Genomic DNA, 20,222 nt, shown 5'->3' with positions numbered 1-20,222 from the left:
CTAATAAGGACCTTTTTGATGACTTACCTAGTATCATGCAATATAGACCTAGTATCATGCAATATAGAAGGAGCAATGGAAGGAGTAGCAAAAAACTTGTTTACTTTTCACCCATTGAGATGGAGTTGAACTATAGAGTTGTATGTATTCGGTGTGTCCTCCAATCGGGGGATATGGCCCAATGTGATGCTCCAATGGTCTTGCAAGTTCCTCCTATGTGTACACATATTCAAAAGGAGTTTGCCATAGTTCTCTTCAAAGACTTTCTTGGTCCAATGCATAATAATAATCTCATATTCATGTTGGGTGATCTCATATGTCTTGTACTGACCGTAGTACTTTGTCATACCTTTGTTTGTCCTAGCCTCGGTAGGAGATAGTTGGGAGCACCACTCCTATCTAGTTCTTGACATAAGTTGTCATGGACATTGCTTTGATGATGAAGTGGATGGCAACATCATCCTTTCTTGTCAAAGTGCAGCGAATGTGGAAGTGTATGGACAAGACTGAAAGAAAATGAACGTGAGAGAAAGGGAGAGAGAAAAGAGATAGAAGAACGCAGAAATTTGTAGTCGATGAATGCTTAAGTGAAGAGGGCAGATATAGAAGGGTTGTAAACATATCTCCTTAAGCTGTATCTCTCTTACCAGCACCTGGAAATGAGTAAGGAGGGTAGGCTGCCAACGAGAGAAAGGGAGAGAAAAATGAGACAGAAGAACGTAGAAATCTGCAGTCAATGAATGCTGATATAAAGAGGGCATATATACAGGGGCCGTAGATGTATCTCCTTGAGCTGTATCTTTCCCACTAGCACTTGGGAAACAAGTAAGGAGGGCAGGCTTCCAACCGGGCCAAAATAGTAGGAATAATGCAATCGGCCTGCAAAAACTGGCCGACTTGATAAAAAAACTGCCGACTACAACATAAATGAATAACATAATCAGCGATCAGTCCTCCAGCTGCTACATGGCATTGTTGCTTGCTTGACAAACTACTTGTACATTGTCTTTTGCTGAAAATGCCCATTGACTTATAGGAATAATGAATAATGCTCTCCGAGAGTACCTCCGAGAGAAGTGACTGCACCAATGGTAACTTGAGAAATGCTAGTCTAGAGGATGACTAATCTCTAACACTTTTGCATTCTCACTTTTTTTTGATGTCAAGCTTTCAGGTCAAGGCTTGGGTACATTTAGAGTGAACCTAGCTCCGATACAATGTAAAGAAACACTCGAAGAAAGAAGATAAACTCAAAGTGTATGACAATAACACAATGAAAACAATAGAATTGTCATAACACAATGAAAACAATAGAGAGGGTGGTATCTGCAAAAAAGATGACCAGTGGCTATGCATCCACCTAATTATAGATGAGGAACCAACCAAAGTTTATGGGTTTGCTTACATTACATAGAAACTTTGTAGCATTTTGAGTTTTGGGGCTGTTTAAAATGAGCTAATTAAGGTTTAAATGTATACTTAGTGCAACCAGACATGCACTCAAAATATGACTACTTTTAATCTATTTGCACTTTTCTCTTAATGATTACCTACTTTGCATATGATCACTTTACTTGTGGTTGTTCCTTCAGATCCATATCTAATGGTAACTGTAAACTATGAAGCAATGAAAATACTTGACACATCTAAAACACACATTACTGAAATCAGGATGAAATGTTTGCACTTGAGCAAGCACAAACTTAGGCACAAACACAACAAATCCCCATCCACACTTGCCCCCCCACGCCCCCCTATGTTGTGAAGATATGTCAAGGTTTGCATAGAGAAAACACAGAATGTACGAACATAGCTGCAGCATAATAACTCAGACAGTAACGCAATAAACACAAATCCTAAACGCAAAAACAAAGAAGAAAGAGAACTTTGAAGTACATGAATTATTGCTGAAAATGAATGAGAGAATGTATAGAATGCTCACGGGCAGAGTTGTGTGTTAGCCCGTGGCTCTTATGGGAGTGGGTTGAGGGAGGTGTTAATGCGTGTCGTCCACTGGAGATAGATCTCAAGTGCAATAACCACCAATTGGAGTAGAGGCTGATGAAGAAAAGTGTTGAAAACACAAAAGCGACTTGTTGTAGATGCAAATGCAAATCAGCCCAATGCTGGAAATGGAAGGGTAGCAGGTCGGAAACCAAAACACAGTAGTCTTTGGGGCTAGTATTGGTAAATGCAACTATGTAACCGCTTGAAGAATGATAATAGCTGATCATTGGCAGCAGTGGGAGGTAAGGATGGGCTGAATGGTGGACAGCTTGTCTATTTATAAATACAAAAGGATCCTCCCAAATTAGGGTTTTGCTCATAGAACATAGAAACTCTCTAGGACCATGCAACATTTAATGAAACTTTTGGTAATTTACATGTTTTGGGGTTGTTTTAAAGAGCTAATCAGTTTGTAATGCATTTTTAACTGGGTGCATGTTGTCTGCCTAGTAGCCTACCAAGACTATAGAGATGATGGTTTTTTGGATTTTGTAAATCCTGCATCTCTTCAAACCATACAACATGGCTGATCATATGATTAGATGCACCTGAATCAATGTTGATCAAGTGGTGTAGGCAAGTATGAATCTCAACCTCGGGAGATGGCTCTGTGCTAGTTGAAAAAACCATGAGGATAGTAGTCCACCATGTAAATAGATCGAATGTGTTTGGTTGTAAACATACCCTTACACTTTGTACTTTATATATATTCAAAACCTAAAATGTGGTACACTAGTCGTTGTACCGTATACCCATTGTGTTGTGCTACTCCAAACTCTCTGCCTCCTTTGCACTCTCATCTCAGCTCGTGACCATACTTCACAACACGATCTCGGGAGATGGCTCCATTCTTGACTAAGTGTCATAGGCACGTTTGAAACTCAACCTTCGGAGATGGATCCTATGTCAGTCAAGAATATGAAGGCACAACCACCAAGGTAGGTCTTGCCAATGATGTACTAGGGTGTAGAGTGGTATACTTCTGAGTGTCTAGTGATGGTCTAAAACCTTGATGTGCATCAAAGATAAGGTGTGGTAAGGCTGGATAACCTATTGTAGGTCTAAAGTAAGGATCTATATTAAAAGAAGAGAAATGTAAATATGAAGTGAATGTGGCAAAGAAGGTTGGAAAATGTGAAGGTGAATGGAAAGCACCAAACTCTTAACTAAATGAAACAGAGAGAATGATTACCTTGTGGAATATCTCTAAACATAGAGTTTTTTAAAAAACCATATTGGTACCAATCAAGGTCTCCATGGTGACTTATAGTCGGTTCTTGCACAATTGAAGGAGCATTATAGACAAAACCAAACTCACATTAAAATGGATTGTACGAACTTGCTGCTGGGTTTGATTATGAAGAGTTTGAACTTTAGGTTGTGTCTCGAATGGATAGTCTTTCCTCAATTGAGAGTGTTAGAATTGGTTAATTATGGGCAGTGCCCAATGTTTTAGTTTGTGGAGTGGACACAAGTAAGTTAATAAGTTGTGTCACTACTTCTAGAGTTAGTTTACCTCTAGTTGAGATAGGTCTAAGACCTATTGGACTTTCATTCTATCATTCTAGTACTTGCATCTTTTGAGTGTGGGATTGTTGTTTACTCTTGCTCACCATCTTGTGTTCACACACACACACACACACACACTCTCTCTCTCTCTCCCCCCATTTCCAACAATTGGTATTAGAGCTAGACATGTGGGTTCCTTCTGACTAGCGCTAAGCTAGTCCCACCTATGTGGAGTCCACTCAGGTGACGAAGGAAGAGGAGCTATTGTTTTGGAGGGAGGAGTTGTTGTTTTGAAAGAGAAGCTGCTATTGTTTTCCACTTGCATACAGTCGCGTATGTTGTCTTGCACACAGCCTTGCACATGCAACCTCTCTCAGCCTTGTCATGATATTCTTAGCCTTGCCCACCATTTCTGTAGATCTTTAAAAAAACATAGAAACCCAAGGGGTTTTTTAACATTTGTGCAAGTTCTAGTCCATCTAGCCCATCTCTGCCATTTTCAGCTGTGTAGAAATATTTAGAAATCCTAAAAGTGCAGAAATCCTCATTTTAGAATTTGGGTCTTTTTGGAAAATTTTGTGATCTTGCTTGTCTCATCCCCATTTCAAAGAAATTTTCAATTTCTCACACTCTGAGCCAAGAAATTTGGGGGTTTTCAATTGACTTGTCCAATTTTTGAAATTTCTTGAAATTTCCACGAGAAAATTGAGGCTATTGTGATCATTGGGTCTGGCACGCATCCGAGGTGCAGTGAAGTTGCTAGTTGCAGTCAATCTGCATCCCGAGGCGACATTTCATCAAATTGTAAGGCTGTCAGTATAAAACTTCCTCAAATTCTCAAAATTTCTTTAAGGAAATTTAGGGCTTTTGTGGTTTATGCATCCCAAGGCACCAAAATAGGTGCAAGTACAATATTTATTTGTTGGTTGATACAGATTGGGCACAAAAATTTGTGAAGTTTGGGGCTTTACAACATTAAATTGCTGAAATTGATTTTTTGGGCACGCATTTTCAGGGTTTAGTAGTGTATTGCTGTTCCAAGCAATATTGGCACTTACAAAGCATTTAAGGCAGATTTTGCTTTGAGACAGTTCTGGGACAGTTTTATGATTGCATTATCAATCCCTTGTTGGGATTTCGGTACTCGTATATGTACATTTTGCACTTCATATTGGAAGTGTTTGGTTGTAGTTTATGCATTTTATTGCAGCACAAGTGAAAAATCAGCCCAAGGCTAATGTGGGACAGCCATTTGGCAAGGCTGTTGATGACTACTCTAGGTACACTTGGGTGTATGGTTTGAAGGCCAAATCGGATATATTTATGTACTTCAAACATTTGGTTGCCAAATTGGAAATTGAAACTAGTTTGAAAGTGTAGACTCTTTGCATAGATAGAGGGGGAGAGTACATGTCTAAATCCTCTTATGCAAAAGACTAGATGCATGTTGAAGAGCAAAGGGCTGCCTCATAGATTTTGGCTTGAAGGCATTTATGTGTACACATCACATTTTGAATCATGCTCTACAAAAAGCATTGAAGACCATTATACCATGTGTGGTATGGTATAGTAAGAAGCCTAGTGTGGATTACTTTTGTGTTCTTGGTTGTGTTGCATATACACACGTGCCCAAAGAGCTTCATGGAGAGCTTGATGACAAGGCAGTAAAATGCATGGAAAGCAAAGGGTCTAGGATGTAACCCTTCCACATGTAAGGCTTTTGTGAGTAGAGTTATCATATTCTCTGAAAATTCAGCACATATGCATGCTGAATTTGAAATGCCAGCCACATCACACTCTTTGGATATATTTGAGCATTACAGCATGCTGAACCTAGCCCACTTGCCCAAAATCAGCCCCTAGTTGGTCTAGTTTTTCATATGACAATGGATAATGCGGTTGTGCAAGAAAGGGCTGCTATACATGCAGCCAAAACAGTCCCTAGATGGTTGTTATAGACACTTTAAGAGTCATATGGATGCTTCTTTGTCTCAACGCACACATTCCAATGCTAGAAATGCAAGAGGGGCACATTTTGCTAATACATACTATCTTATTGATGATGAGGAAGCATATGCTTTTGCTAGTAGTCTTTTGGATAAAGGTGAGCCTATCTGTTTTGAGGATGCACAATAGGATCTGTATTGGTTGCAAGCCATCAGTGATGAGATGTGCTCTATTGAGCATAATAACACTTGGAGTCTTGTTGACTTGCCTTTTGGTAAAAAGGCCACTGGCACATGTTGGGTATACAAGTTGAAAAGCAAATCTGATGGATTTATTGATAGATACAAGGCAAGGTTGGTTGTGAAGGGATGTGCTCAGAAAAAGGTAATTGACTATGAGGAGACATTTGCTCCTACATCTAGGATGACCATCATTAGATGTGTGATTGTTATGGTTGCACATTTCAGTTGGGATGCACATCAATTGGATATAAAGACAACATTTTTGAATGGAGATTTGGAAGAGGATGTATATGTTGCACAACCTCCATGCTTTGTTGTGCAAGGCCAAGAGCACAAGGTTTGCAAGCTGAATAAAGCCTTGCATGTCTTAAAACAGGCTCCACGTGCTTGGAACTCCAAGATAGATGCTTTTTTTACTGCACATGGGTTCCAAAACAGCCCAATTGAAATCACCTCTATGTCAAAAGGGGGGGGGGGGGGATTTTATCATCATCATTCTTTATGTAGATCATATGTTGCTCATTGGACCAAACGAGAGAAAAATTGTAGATTTCAAGGCTGAATTGTAGTCTACTTTTGATTTGTGAGATATGGGGCCGATTCACTATTTTTTGGGGATTCAATTTACCCAAAATGAGTATGGTATTGTTATGTTTTTGTCATAGTATGTTTAGAAGTTGATAGTAAGGTTTAATTGTAAGATTGTAAACCTATGATCACACCTATGGAAACATGGTTGAAGCTTTCAATGCATGATGGCAGTGATCTATCAGATGTTGCTGCTTTAAGCAAGGTTATTGGTTGTCTCATCTATTTGTGCAACACCTGTCTTGACATACAATATGTAGTATCACAATTGAGTAGAGCTGTTAAGCGCATTTTTTGCTATTTGCAAAGAACACAGTCATATGGTTTGCTATTTTCCAAGGGGGGAGAATGGCAAATGTATGCTTATAGTGATTTAGATTGGGTTGATGATCATGACACAAGGTAGTCTACTAGTGGACATTGTTTCTTTCTAGGCCAATCATATGTTTCTTGGCTAAGCAAGTAGCCTACCGTGGTTACCTCATCTTGTGAAGCTGAGTAGAGGGCAGCTTTCACAGCAACAATTTAATGTGTTTGGTTGCTTTGTGTATTGACTAATCTTCATGTTTATTTGGAGGGACCCACTTCTATCCTTTCTAACAATTAGAGTGCTATTGCAATAGCACAAAATCCAGTGTTTCATACTCGTACGAAACACATTGAGATAAATTATAATTTAGCACTATGTTAGAGAGAGATCACATGGAGGGGAGATTAGCATGATCTACATCCCCACACAGGAGAATGTTGCAAATATTTTCACCAAGGCATGTTGCACTATCTTGTGAAATGTTTGAAGAATTTAAAAAATCCTCGAATTTACTATTTTTTGGTGATTGATTCACTCCTTGTACATCATCACATTGGGAATGCAGGGGGGTGTTAGAAGTTATCATTTATTGGTAGTGCCCAATGTTTTAGTTTGTGGAGTGGACACAACTAAGTTAATAAGTTGTGTCACTACTTCTAGGCATCTTTTGAGTGTGGAACTACTGTCCACTCTTGCTCATTGTCTTGTGTTCACACACACACACACACACACACACACACACACACCTCTCTCTCTCTCTCTCTCTCTCTCTCTCTCTCTCTCTCTCTCTCTCCCCCCCCCCCTCCAATATTTTCAATAGAGGTCATTGGTCTCATCAATAGAGTGCTCCAACTGAGATGTACCTTGTTTAGGAGTATAAGACAAAGAAGAGTTGGGTCTCAATGAGTGATCGCTACAAGAAAGGTTGGTAGGAGTGTTGTCCTCCAAATCAAGACCATAATGCCTTCTCAAGGTCTCCATTGAAGGGGTAGCTAGAGAAATCATTAGGGGATTTGAAGATGGAGTTGTTTGAGCTATTGTGAATTAGTTACATGTTAGAATTTGTCATTTATTGGCAATGCCCAATGTTTTAGTTTGTGGAGTGGACACCACTAAGTTAATAAGTTGTGTCATTACTTCTAGGCATCTTTTGAGTGTGGAACTATTGTCCTCTCTTGTTCACTGTCTTGTGTTCACACACACACACACACACACACACACACTCTCTCTCTCTCTCTCTCTCTCTCCCACAACCCACCCCATATTTTCAACAGAGGTCATTAGTCTCATCAGTAGAGTGCTCCAATTGAGATGTACCTTGTGAAGGAGTATAAGACGAAGAAGAGTTGGGTCTCAATGAGTGATCCCTACAAGAAAGGTTGGTAGGAGTATTGTCTTTCAAATCAAGACCATAATGTCTCCTTAGGGCCTCCATTGAAGGAGTAGCTGGAGAAATCATTAGGGGATTTGAAGATGGAGTTGTTTAAGCTATCGTGAATTAGTTACATGTTGTTTGTGTATCTTGCACAAAACCAAGCTCTCCATGAGAGCCATAGAATACTCTTTAAAAGAGCATCGGCTTTGATACCATGTGAAGATATGCCAGGGTTTGCATAGAGAAAACATAGAATGTATAAACACGGCTGAAACACAATAACTTAAGACACTAAGGTAATAAACACAAACCCTAAATGCCAAATGCAAAATGCAAAAACACAAACACAAACAAAGAAGAAATAGAACTTTGAAGTGAATGAATCAATGCTGTAAATGAATGAGAGAATGCCTAGAATGCTCAAGGATAGAGTTGTCCACTAGCCAATGGCTCTTGTGGGAGTGAGCTGAGGGAGGTTTCGATGTGTGGTCCATACAGTAACCACCACTTGGAGCAGAGGCCAATGAACAAAAGTGCTGAAAACACAAAAACGACTTGTTGTAGATGCATACGCAAATCAGCTCAATGTTGGAAATGGAAGTGAACAGGCTGGAAACCAGAATGTAGCATTCTCCAGGGCTGCAATTGGTAAATGCAGCAATGTAACCACTTGAAGATGATAGTAGTTGATCACCGGTAGCAGTGGGAGGCTAGGCAACAGTTGTAGACCATGTAGCAACAGCTGTTGGGGGACCGGACAACTAGTGGAAGAGGGTTGATGGCTGAAACTTGTAAGACAAGGATGGGCTGAATGGTGGGCAGCTTCTTTATTTATAGATATAGAAGGATCCTCCCGAATTAGGGTTTTGCTTATGGGACATAGAAATTCTCTAGGATTGCACACTATTTAACGTAGTTTACATGTTTTGGGGCTGTTTTAAAGTGCTAATCAGTTTGTAGTGCATTTTTAGCAAAATCCAAAAAAGAAAGTTAGTGTAGTGAATGTGGAAGTGTACGACCGGACCGAAAGAAAATGAACACGAGAGAGGAGGGAGAGAAAAAAGAGACAGTAGAATGCAGAAATATGTAGTAGATGAATGTTGAAATGGAGAAGGCAAATGTGTACACTACCACACAGGGCATGGAATGTATTTCCGCAAGTTGATCTCTCTCTCCACCTAAAAACTAAGTGAATGATGACTGGGGCAGCCGGCCTATAAATAGGCAAGAAAAATACAGGTAAAATAATCAGATGCAATAAATGTGGCTGCCATGTGGCATCTTGCACAGCTTGTCTAGCCAGACAGCCAGTCTGGAAATGCTGGAAATGACTTTTAGACTTTAGACATGTCCTGCAGCGTGGCACTGCCCTGGCCCTCTTTTTTTCTTTTGAGAAAGTTGGGGATGTCTTGGCAACCAAACCTTGAAAGTAGCCTTAAGAAACCCAAAGGCTAGTCAGTAATCACAAACTTAAGTTGCAAAACACTAGCCTTAATCCTGAAATTGACAATAAAACAACTAGCGTGCTTAACATAGGGGAGCTAGAATGCTCCTGTTTAGAGACCAAAAAATAGATTTGCCCTAGAGCTTGGCCAATCAACTGGGAATAGTACTGAGAATTGTTCCAACTGGATATAAAGAACTTGATTTGCTGTAAGACCAATAATTTTTGCCACGAGCAATCGCTAACCAATTTAGTATGTGCTCTCACTAATCAACCTTGCACTGCTTAATCACCTGGCCACAAGTTGCTTTCGTCAACCATGACTCTTAATTTTCAATTCTGACCAGATCTGCCATGCAAGCATGCAATTTCTGCACAAAAGTAGAAAAGCACATTACATGCATGCAGTCCAAGACAAACTAACAACTTATTCTTTAGTATTTGCATCATAGATCACTCTTGCACTGCTTGACCACTTGGCCACAAGCTGCTCTCACCAACCACGACTCTTAGGCTTCAATTCTGACCAGATCTACCATAAAACCATGCAATTTCTGCACAAAACTGGAAGAAGCACTTGTAGGCAACCTAGATAGCAAGTCTATATTGTCCAAAGCAGCCCTCAATTGTTACTAGCACAACACAATGTCCAGTTGTGCACACTATTGTTCACAACTCTGGCCCATGCTTGGGAAAGATGGCAAAACAGCTTGTCCTTGCATGCACATTGCAGAGAAGAGAGAGAAAATTGTCCATGATACTCAAAGAATAGTCACGATCCTCTCTGATCAGCACAACTACTAGCTTTCATGCTGTGACTGCATTTAAAATGGCAAGTTCACCGCAAAACCGGCACACTCACTTATGTTCTTTCAGCTTTTTTGTTAACATTTTTATATTAAAAACATATTTTAGTCTACAAATGTTACATTCCAGTGTCCTGGCCCAAAACTTGGCCCTACTGTGGCACTGCCTGAATTAAATATTTTAATTTGAAACTTTGGTACTAAGGTTCATAACACCCGAGATTATTGCAGCGTGCATGTAAAACTTGCATATTAAATAACTATAGGTTTTGGCTTCTTTACAGTAAACTTTTGCCATTGATGGACCTGTCCATGTGGTGCCAATGTAATTTTTTTGTGCAAAATTTCACAAATTTGGCTATAAATGAGGTACAAAATGTAAAAATTTGGCTGTAATTCATGAAAGACATCACCCCTTATGAAATATGGTTATATACTAAGTGGTATCTTATTGCTGAAAGGCACCTAGATTGCAAGGTGAAGAGGGAAAATAAATGTGCAAATTTTATATTTTCATATATATTCTGCTCAAAGTGTACACTCAATATGTTATGGGGCATTAGATGAGTACATAAGTGCATAAGTACATGTGTATGTGTCTCATGTGTATGAATATAGGTCTTCACAAGTTTAGTAGGATAAGTCAACGTTGATTGCCAAATCTTCGAGCATATATTTTAATAGGGGCTCCAAGAAAAACATTCATATCTTGCATAACTTATGCAATGTCTTGCCCACCCGAAGAGCTAGGAGTTAATTACATGTTAATCTGAAAGTTGGAAAAACACATCCTGGTGATGCTTGGAGCTAAAGCCTCTTCAAAAGGTTGGGATTTTGTTGTCAAATTTCAACCCTATTGGTTTCTCCAAACATCACTCTTTGCTGCAAGAAACAAACAGCAGAATGAGATACTTGATCGTGTAAAGCTGAAGCTCATGTTGGACCTCTTCCCCATTGTAAGTTTGAATCTTGAACCAAGCAACTGATTGACACCTCTAAATCCATTTTGCCAATTCAATGATCTAGTCAACCAAATTCATGTAAGCCCTATGTTTAGGATAAGAGTACAAGGATCTCCTAGTCTCAACCCTTCCCCTCGTTAATCAGCCATTGAGAGGAAAATGGCAATCTAATAGATCCTTACAACCTCAAGAGTTGATACCCAAAATGTGAAACTTTCTTTGCAACTTATTGACAAGATAAATCGATATGCAGGTTTAGAGCTCAATCAAGGTACCTATTTTCCATTTCATGTACGCCAGTGACCATAAAAAATTCAAGGTTAGGAAGAAGGTAATGAGAGTGAGAGCATTAATACCAAGGAATCATTCATGAATATGCATAAGTATGTCCAACACGGTAGTTATCATTACAGGGTCTCCAAATAAGAACTCGTTAGCAATATGACATCACAGATTGCGATGAATGATTTTAGAAGGATGAGTCCCCAAAGCCAGGCCAGTATATATGCGATCTTTGGCAAAGTACAAAGAGTGGGTGTCTTAGCAGTCTTGAAAATAACGGAGGGAGCGAGGGAGGGAGGGAGGGCATGCAAAGAGAGAGAGACGGAGGGAATGGTAATCAATCTCAAAATTTTGTTCAACAGGAGATCGTGTAATAGTTGTCACGCATGGAGGTGTTTTATATGCTTTACACCATTATGCAAAGGGTGTTCCCCCAGCACACAGGGCTTTGAATACATCATTAAATATTTTTAAGATTAACGATCAAAATTGCTGGAGCTTAAACATCTGGGGAGATGTAACTCATTTGAAAGGTAATAGTTCAGCTAGAACAGATGGGGCACAGGATGTTGCTTGACCATCACATCTGATTCATGATGCAAAATATTTTTTTTTTGATCTTTCACATGTTTACAAATAAGGCACTTTTAATTTCTCAAGCACATGGCAACATCTTGTGAAAATCATTTGAATGGTGATCGTTTAATAGAACAGAAGGGGTTGGGATGTTGTTTGACCATACCATCTGATTCATGGAGCTGTGGTAAACCTGTCTGTGCCTCTTGTTACATTTAGATTCAGCTGTTGCAAACATGGTACATACCTCTTGAAGAATTTACTAAGCCTAGTTATATAGCACAGTGATAATGTTATCTGATACTTTTGTATTTAATGGACCACCCCCCACATTGTCCTTGGGCTTGGCACATCCTCAGATCTTGTGGCTTTCGCAAGTGGCTATAAGTATCAGCAAAGAACACACGTCCCAGGTCAGTTTATAAACTTGACACTGTAATCCCTAGTGACATTGTGGGGGTTGAAGTTGGTAGTTTGTTGGACTGAGGAGGATGTGCCAAGCCCAAATGTGGGTTATATGCTCAAATTTTATACATGTTGGTACAAATCAAAATCATGAGATGATGCCTGCTAATGGTGGTGGAAAAACCATGGGTAATACCAACATTTACTCTTTAGACGTGGGTAACATGAAGATTCACTCTTTTAACTATGGATACATAACAAAAGTCCGAGGGTCACTCAATGGACTTGCTTAATAGGGGCTCACACAATGGTAACTAAACTTCTCTAGAGATTATATGAACAAGTAGTTGAACAAGTCCATGTGAAGCCTGTCAATAATGAATTAAGCCTCCCTTTTTCACTCATTGGTGATCTCTGGGCATGTAAGTATTCGTAGACATACAATTTGGTCCTTACAACCCTTTTAAACAACTTACGCATTTTCATGTGTATGTGCCTTCAATTTTGTGTTCTAGAATCTTTCTAATTTAGGACACATGAAATATTCTCATATTTGTCATTGGTCAAAATGGAATTTCATTAGAATGCATCCAAAGGGTGTTTCAATATTTCTTAAATTTGTGTTTGGCTTTACTATTTTTGACATTGATTTGTGTCTTCTTGTAAGGATGTCTTTGTATTACAATGGTTGGATTTGCATTGCATGTGCAAAGGGCTGGTTCTAACACAATTGAAGAAGTGATATTTTTGTATAGCTTTCGGATGCAAATTCCAATTTTAAGTTATTCTACAGTATATAAGGCCCATACATGATCGATTCAAAGAGATCAAATAGTATGGACTTCCTATACATTTAAAATGTGTGATTAGGGTCAAACATATGCTACAAGCATATACTTGGTGTGCACAAAATTATGCACTTTGCTTTTACAAAACTATGCTTTTATTGTGTAGTGGTTAGATCTTGATTTAATTCATTGTTTGATTACTTTAAATGGAAGGATTGGTCATTTCAAAAATGTTAGGATATACTCTCTAGTTTGATTATGCAAATGAGTTTGTGACATTTTCATTGATATGGGTGGTCTTATATTGTTTCCATATTTGTTTTACCATGTGTTTCCTCCTATGTGCCAATGCAATTGTTATGCAAAGTACACATAAAAAGGGGTTTCCTCGCCTTAGAAAGAGATCAAAGTTTACATACTACGGGTTATGACATGTTAATCCTTATCAATTTGAAATCTCAACCTTGTCAAATATTTGTAGTGTGTAAATAGATAGGTATTTTTTCTAGCTAATGTACGCAAACCATCGAATAGATGGACAAAGCTACACAAGAATGTAAGAACAACTACTTTGCAATATATCCCTTTAAGTTCCTAACAAAACTCCTAAAAAGAAACAACAAATTAAGGTGGATAAAAATGGACAATCAAAGGTAAGATGGACTTTGAATATGCAAAAGTTGTAGTGGTCTTTTTAGTTGTTTTGGCAAATTGGTTGAATTGATAAATGAATAGATGCTAGTTCATGTTATCATGATTGTAATAATAGGAGAGTTGTACAAGAGGGAACTTAGGTGTAGGAAACCTCTACTATTGAAGCCATCTTGATTGTTAGTATTCTAGATAACAAGTAAGAGGTTCCTAGTTTGCATATTCCATAATAATTAGATAATAACACCATGGTTGTGTGCAAATGTGAAACTTTGTAATTGGTTGGTAATTGTAGAAACAAGTGTTATATGGGTCTTCCTCATGTATCAAAGATGATTGCATACTTCACCACATGTTATCTCAATACATGCATGTTATATGGACCTTCCTCATGTATCAAAGATGATTGCATACTTCACCACATGTTATCTCAATACATACATGTTATATGGATCTTCCTCATATATCAAAGATGATTGCATACTTCACCACATGTTATCTCAATACATATGTCAACTACAATCAATTATGACATTGGTATAAGCTTCTATTGGAGGGTTTGTGTTATCATGATTGTAATGATTGATAAGAAATAACATGTAAATTGTATAAGAGGAAACTTAGGTGTAGGGGATCTCCACAATTGGAGCCATCTCGATTGTTAGTATTCTAGATTGCAAGTGAGAGGTTCTTAGTTTGCATGTTCCATGACAATTAGATAATAACATCATGATTATGTGCAAATGTGAAACCTTTTTAATTGGTTGGTAGTTGTAGAAACAAGTGTTGTATGGACCTTCCTCATGTGTCAAAGATTGCATACTCCACATTATCTCAATACATGCATCAACAATCATTAATTATGACATTGGTATAAGCTTCTATATGAAGATTAATCACACCCACCTTGTTGAAACAGATCAATATTGTGCAAGTGTTTGATATGTATGAAATTATTAGCATAATTTTAATGTGGAAAACCTTTTTTTAATTTCCTACTTAAATGTTTAGGTCTTTTTGCTAATATTCTCTCAATTTCTTCCTATAATCACATATAGTTCTAATCATTATTGTCTTAAACGACACCCTTTTAACTTTTCATTTGTGCTACGGCAAAAGATTAAAGCTTTTTTGTTGAAATTGAATTCATGATATGTCTTATCTTCACTAAGTATTGTCTATTGTGCTTGCATATAGTAACATTTATATGGATTCTGTGTGTTATGATTGTTTGGTTTTATTTCACATATAAGTATTAATCAACAATTCCTTTCTATTGGAATTTAGTATGGTTAACCTTTATTGAGGCTTGTACTAAGCATCTATAAATATGAATTACATACAAAAGAATATCATCCCAACCTTGTTGTAAAGGTAAACATACATAGAATCATTTTCTTTATAGTTTCATTTAGCAGTTCCATCATTGAGGGTGATACAATGAGCCCAACATTTAAGTAATTCCTAGCCATTTACAAGCATTTCATCAATGAAGGTGATACAATGAGCCTAATGTTTGAGTGTTTCCTAGCCATTTACATGTTACTTTTATGGCTTGAGATTCAGGGTTTTTACCTTGATTGGATAGGGCAATTTGAGGATAATCATACCTATTGATTATTTTTTCAAAAAGAAATTAGGCATCATGTTACTTGTTGCATCTTTTATTGCCATGGCTTTACACCATCTTGTGGGATCGTATGCCAAAATGATGGTGTATCTATTTATGTCTAAACATTGATGAGTCAGAGGTGTCCAAAAAGTAGATGAGCTTAGAAATATCTTAGAAAATATAGTTGTAAAGGCATGAGACCAACTCTATGATGATTAGAATGATATCTTACTAGAGTGCATTACTTTGCATATAGTAACTTCTTTAGATTTGAATTGTTTTGACTTGGTTTATAATCATTTGTTTAACGTTATCCTTGTAATTTACCATGGAAATAGTTTAATTAAATTTAGATAAGGAGCATTAAAAAATTTCCTACATTTTGTAACAACATTTTGTAAAGTAGCCAAAATAATATACATTTTTAAATTACTCTCACCCTCTTTTTTTCTTCCAACTAACTAAATTATTGAGTATTGCTCACCTTTTCTCAATCACTTCTCTTATATCTTCATCATTGAAGAAATGATTTTTTTGTAAAGGCTTCAAAAATCCACACAAGTGGTTTTTCTCCTACAGAAATTGACATGAATATTTTTCTTGTTGCTACAAGCTAAGAATTTGTAGGAACATGCTCTAAAGGTACATTTTATTTGTGAGAAATCTTAGATAGTGCATCAACTACATCATCATTTGATCATGTTCTAACGAGAGGATTCCATACAAGAAATTAGTGTAGATTTTTTAGCATTAATATGAAGCCTCGAAACTAAACTAAACAAACTCTAAATAGCCACCACTCAATTCATATTGATCCAACTAGCCTTAAGAAACATAATGGAATAATTTGCCAAAGATTGACCCAAAAGTTGAGCACCTTTAGAAAGAGATAAACCAATGAACTTCCCATCCTCAACTAGCCTATCCAAGAAAGAGAGCATTGGGTGAGTGACCAATGCGAATAGTAAAGGACTAAGAGGGCATCCTTGATGAACAGAATAGGACAAAGCAATATCTTAATGTTTATTAAATTTTGATTAACTTAGAATAGTATGTTTGGATACTAAATTTTTTAGTTGCTCAAATGCATCCATGTAATTATGTGTCCATTCAATTGTTTCTTTTTGCTTTTAGAACTATCTTTAGGGGGAAAAAGTGTGATCTAGGCAAGAAACAATTAGAAAGGCTCATCTTCCCTAAAAAATCTCGAACATGCTTAAGGTTAATTTAAAGAATGTTTAAATTATTATAATCTTAATGGGATTAGTTTAAAAATTTTGAAGTTCTTAGGTTCCAAGAATGCTTATTTATTGCAATCTTAGTGGGATTAATTGGCATCCCTTACAAGAATATGAATCCTAAAAATATCCTTTAGTCTAACTCCTTTACATTTCTTAAGGTGTAACCTTGTTTAATATTCCTTTGATCTTTTAAATAATTATTATATGATTTTTTTAATGTTTTATCTATGTTTTTTTGTGTATTAAGATATTTTCTAGGGAAACCATGAGTACTTTCTTAACAATTAAATGTGTAAATACATTATTTAGTACAGAGGAAGAAGTTGGCATGTTGGAAAATTCAAAAGCCGTTATGTTTAAGCCATGGAAAGCTTTGGCCATGTGAAAATTAATTTTTATTTATTGACTTTATCTTTAGTATTTCTTGCTTGAAGCTATATTTAATTATGCAAACTATTTGAATTGTCCTAGCTCATCCAATAAAGCATCAATTCTATGCATAGAATACATCATGTTGAGATATCTTTATAAGGTTATGTTATCTACGTAAAAAAATAAAATCCATGTGAAATTTAATTTATGAGGTGAAATTCAACTTTGATTTTAGATAGTTGAGTACCCTACTTTGAGCACAATTGGATTCATTGTTCTATTGTTTTTTCCCCCCTTGAGAGATCTTGTATCATTTGAGCTAGAGTATGACTAAGAGGTATTAATTTGATGTGTGGCAACAACAAAAGTGTTGGATTTAGGGGCCATAAGAATGCACACATATAGCTTGGAAAAGAAGCTTTAGCACACAAAGTGTATTGAAAAGTATCATAATATAAGATTTGCAAGACCATCTTTGCCCTAAAGTGAATGTGCATATATGCAATTTTTTGATTTTTTTATCTTTTGGGAGGAGGGACCTCTTAGTGAGGGAAAAATATGTTCTGATTTGTAAGTGTGTTTTCATGCATTAATACCAAAATATGGTTACAAATTCTCTTGGAAGTGATATGCTGAACAATAATTGGCACTCATGTATGCGGAAGTGTCAAAATTGGTGGGGATTGTCATCAATCCATAAAGTACTATAAGCCAAATGCTTTATGAAAAGCTTTCAAACTTCTCACGAGGCAAAGCTTCTAGGAAAAGATCTATAAGTGTTGTATTGTGTTGGCACATAGGCCAAGCTAATCTCTCCTACAAAGAGTCTCTCTCCCTAACATAATGATAATGTGCTTTAATGTGCTTAATGTGAGCATGATACATTGGGTTTCATGTAATTGTTAATACACTTTGACTATTAGTGAAGATGGTGCCAGCATCAGATGGTTATTCAAGACCCAAAAATTTGGCATATGTTTAACACAATCAATGATACTTGTGAAAGTTGACTTCTGTTACTCAACTTCACAACTAGAAGGAGCCATAGTGGGCTACTTCTTACTTAACCATGATATATATTGGGTTGCCATGAATCTAGCCCATTCAGAATCCAAAAAAACATGTAGTGTAGCAAAAATGGTATTTTCCTTTGGGTAAAACAACTCAAGGTGAGTACCACATTAATAGTGAAAATATGCTCTATGTCTGCCACCATTGCCTCTAGTGCTTGGTTTCTTCATATACCCACTTATCTAGGAAGCCTATGATTGAAGATTAGGCCTTGTAATGTGCACACTTATCAAGCATCCAACAATTTGTTGATAGTGAAATACATCAAAGTAATGTCCAACATCATGGATGTTCAACCTTTAACCCTTTTCATAGTAGTAGCAATAGGAGGACCAAATCTTTACAATAACATCTCAATATTATTTGATTTAATAGAAAGAAATACTTTTAGTAGCATTACATGAACTGAATACCCAAATAATAATGAAGTAAGCCTAAAACTAAGATGTTAAAAGATAAATTTAAGCTAGCCTTTAAATCAACAATGCACATCTCATTAAGACTAGTGAAAAGCATGTTATTGACATAGGCCATAATGATTCAAGATACATCAGCCTTATGTCTAACATACAAGTTTCTCTCAATCAGAAGATTTTGAAAATCACATGGAGTTAAGTATGCATGTAATTTCTCGTACCAAAAATGAATTACTCACTTTAGACCATAAAATGCTTTCTTCAATCTACATAGTTTGCTTTTCTATCCATTCTAAACAAAACTAAGAGATCAAAATACATATACTTCCCCATGAGATCCAAACTTAAAACATATTTTTAATGTCCAACTATTGTATATTGAGCTATTAATCCAAAAATGTCAACTTTTTGTCATTCAATAAGTGTAAGAAAATATCTCATTGAAGTCAATACACCTTTGCTAATCATAACCCTTTGCCATAGGTCTAGCTTTATAGTGATCTACACTACCATCTAACTTGCATTTCAACTTGTAAATTTACTTAGTTTTGATGGTCTTTTTGCCAATATATAAATCACACAAGAGCCAAGGGCTATTCTTAACAATAGCATCATACTCAGATTGCATTGCATAGTAGTCATCCAACATTTTTATTCTATGCTTCTTAGAAAGTACAAGCTCATCCTCATCACACATTGGAAATACCTAGTGCATAACAATCTTATGCATACAACATACTATGAGAGCTAGAACAAGTATGACTATACAAATATACATAATTTACTATCATGTAACACATGCACCAACCATTTTGGCATAGTTCTAGAATCCTTAGTCTTTTCTCTCTCATAAGGAAGTGCATTATTTATATTTACAGTAAAAATATATTGATCTATTGACTCCTTGGAAACTTGCATAGTCTAAAAGTTAATCTCATTTGGTGCTACACTTGATTTTCCACCAATAAAAAGAGATAAAAAACTATAATGTATATTTTGTGAGGATATATAAGTCTCCTTGATACATGAAAGTAAACGTTGCAATAGATTCACAAAGAGAATGCCATTATTGACCAAACTACACTTTGTTTATGGATCATATAAATTATATATTTGCTTTCAAAAATGTAAACCAAAAAGATATTTTTCTCAACCTTGTCATTGATTTTTTGGTGATTTTGCATATATACTAATGTGTAAGACAAGCAATGAAAAATATGCAAGTAGTAAATGGTTTTTTTCCATGACAAGCCTCATATGGAATGACAGACTGCAATGCTTTGGTGGGACATAAGCTAGACATATAGTAGCCTCAAGCCAAAATGTGGTAAAGCTTAACCTTTGATTGTACATCATGCCATCTCTATGAGAGATCTATTCTTTATCTCAACTTCACCATTTTGTTGAGATGTGTATGGTATTGTACATTGGTGTTTTTCCTGTGTTTAGCTAGATTTGCATTAAACACTTTAGATATATCCCCCCTAATGAAGATGGAGAGTACCTACTTTAGATCTTGATAAATTTTCAACCATCCATACAAACTACTTAAATCACAAAGCACTAGAATAGTTTAGACTTAGTTTTCAAAGGATGCAACCATGGATGCCTAAAGTGA

At 36.7% G+C, this 20,222-nt stretch overlaps 1 protein-coding gene across 2 annotated transcripts in view; it reads left to right on the top strand.

Moving 5' to 3' along the window:
* The window catches only part of LOC148026868 (metal-independent phosphoserine phosphatase-like), a 40,002-nt gene extending 27,724 nt beyond the window's left edge, over window positions 1–12,278 (top strand). Inside the window, exon 6 of one of the 2 annotated variants that reach the window (XM_087691400.1) lies at window positions 11,835–12,278. In XM_087691400.1, the coding sequence (XP_087547526.1) occupies window positions 11,835–12,049 (215 nt within the window). In that variant the 3' untranslated portion in view covers window positions 12,050–12,278. Of the gene's footprint in view, window positions 1–10,512; window positions 11,756–11,834 lie in introns of those variants that run through there. The other variant, XM_087691401.1, reaches the window with a different exon arrangement.
* Window positions 12,279–20,222: the final 7,944 nt, after the last annotated feature.

The sequence above is a fragment of the Lygodium microphyllum genome, chromosome 13 (assembly GCF_053477565.2).
Source record: "Lygodium microphyllum isolate KBCC chromosome 13, Lygodium_microphyllum_v1.1.10, whole genome shotgun sequence".
Classification (NCBI taxonomy): Eukaryota; Viridiplantae; Streptophyta; class Polypodiopsida; order Schizaeales; family Lygodiaceae; genus Lygodium; species Lygodium microphyllum.
The sequence above is the reverse complement of the archived record's forward strand: the minus strand, read 5'-3'. Positions and strand labels throughout refer to the sequence as shown.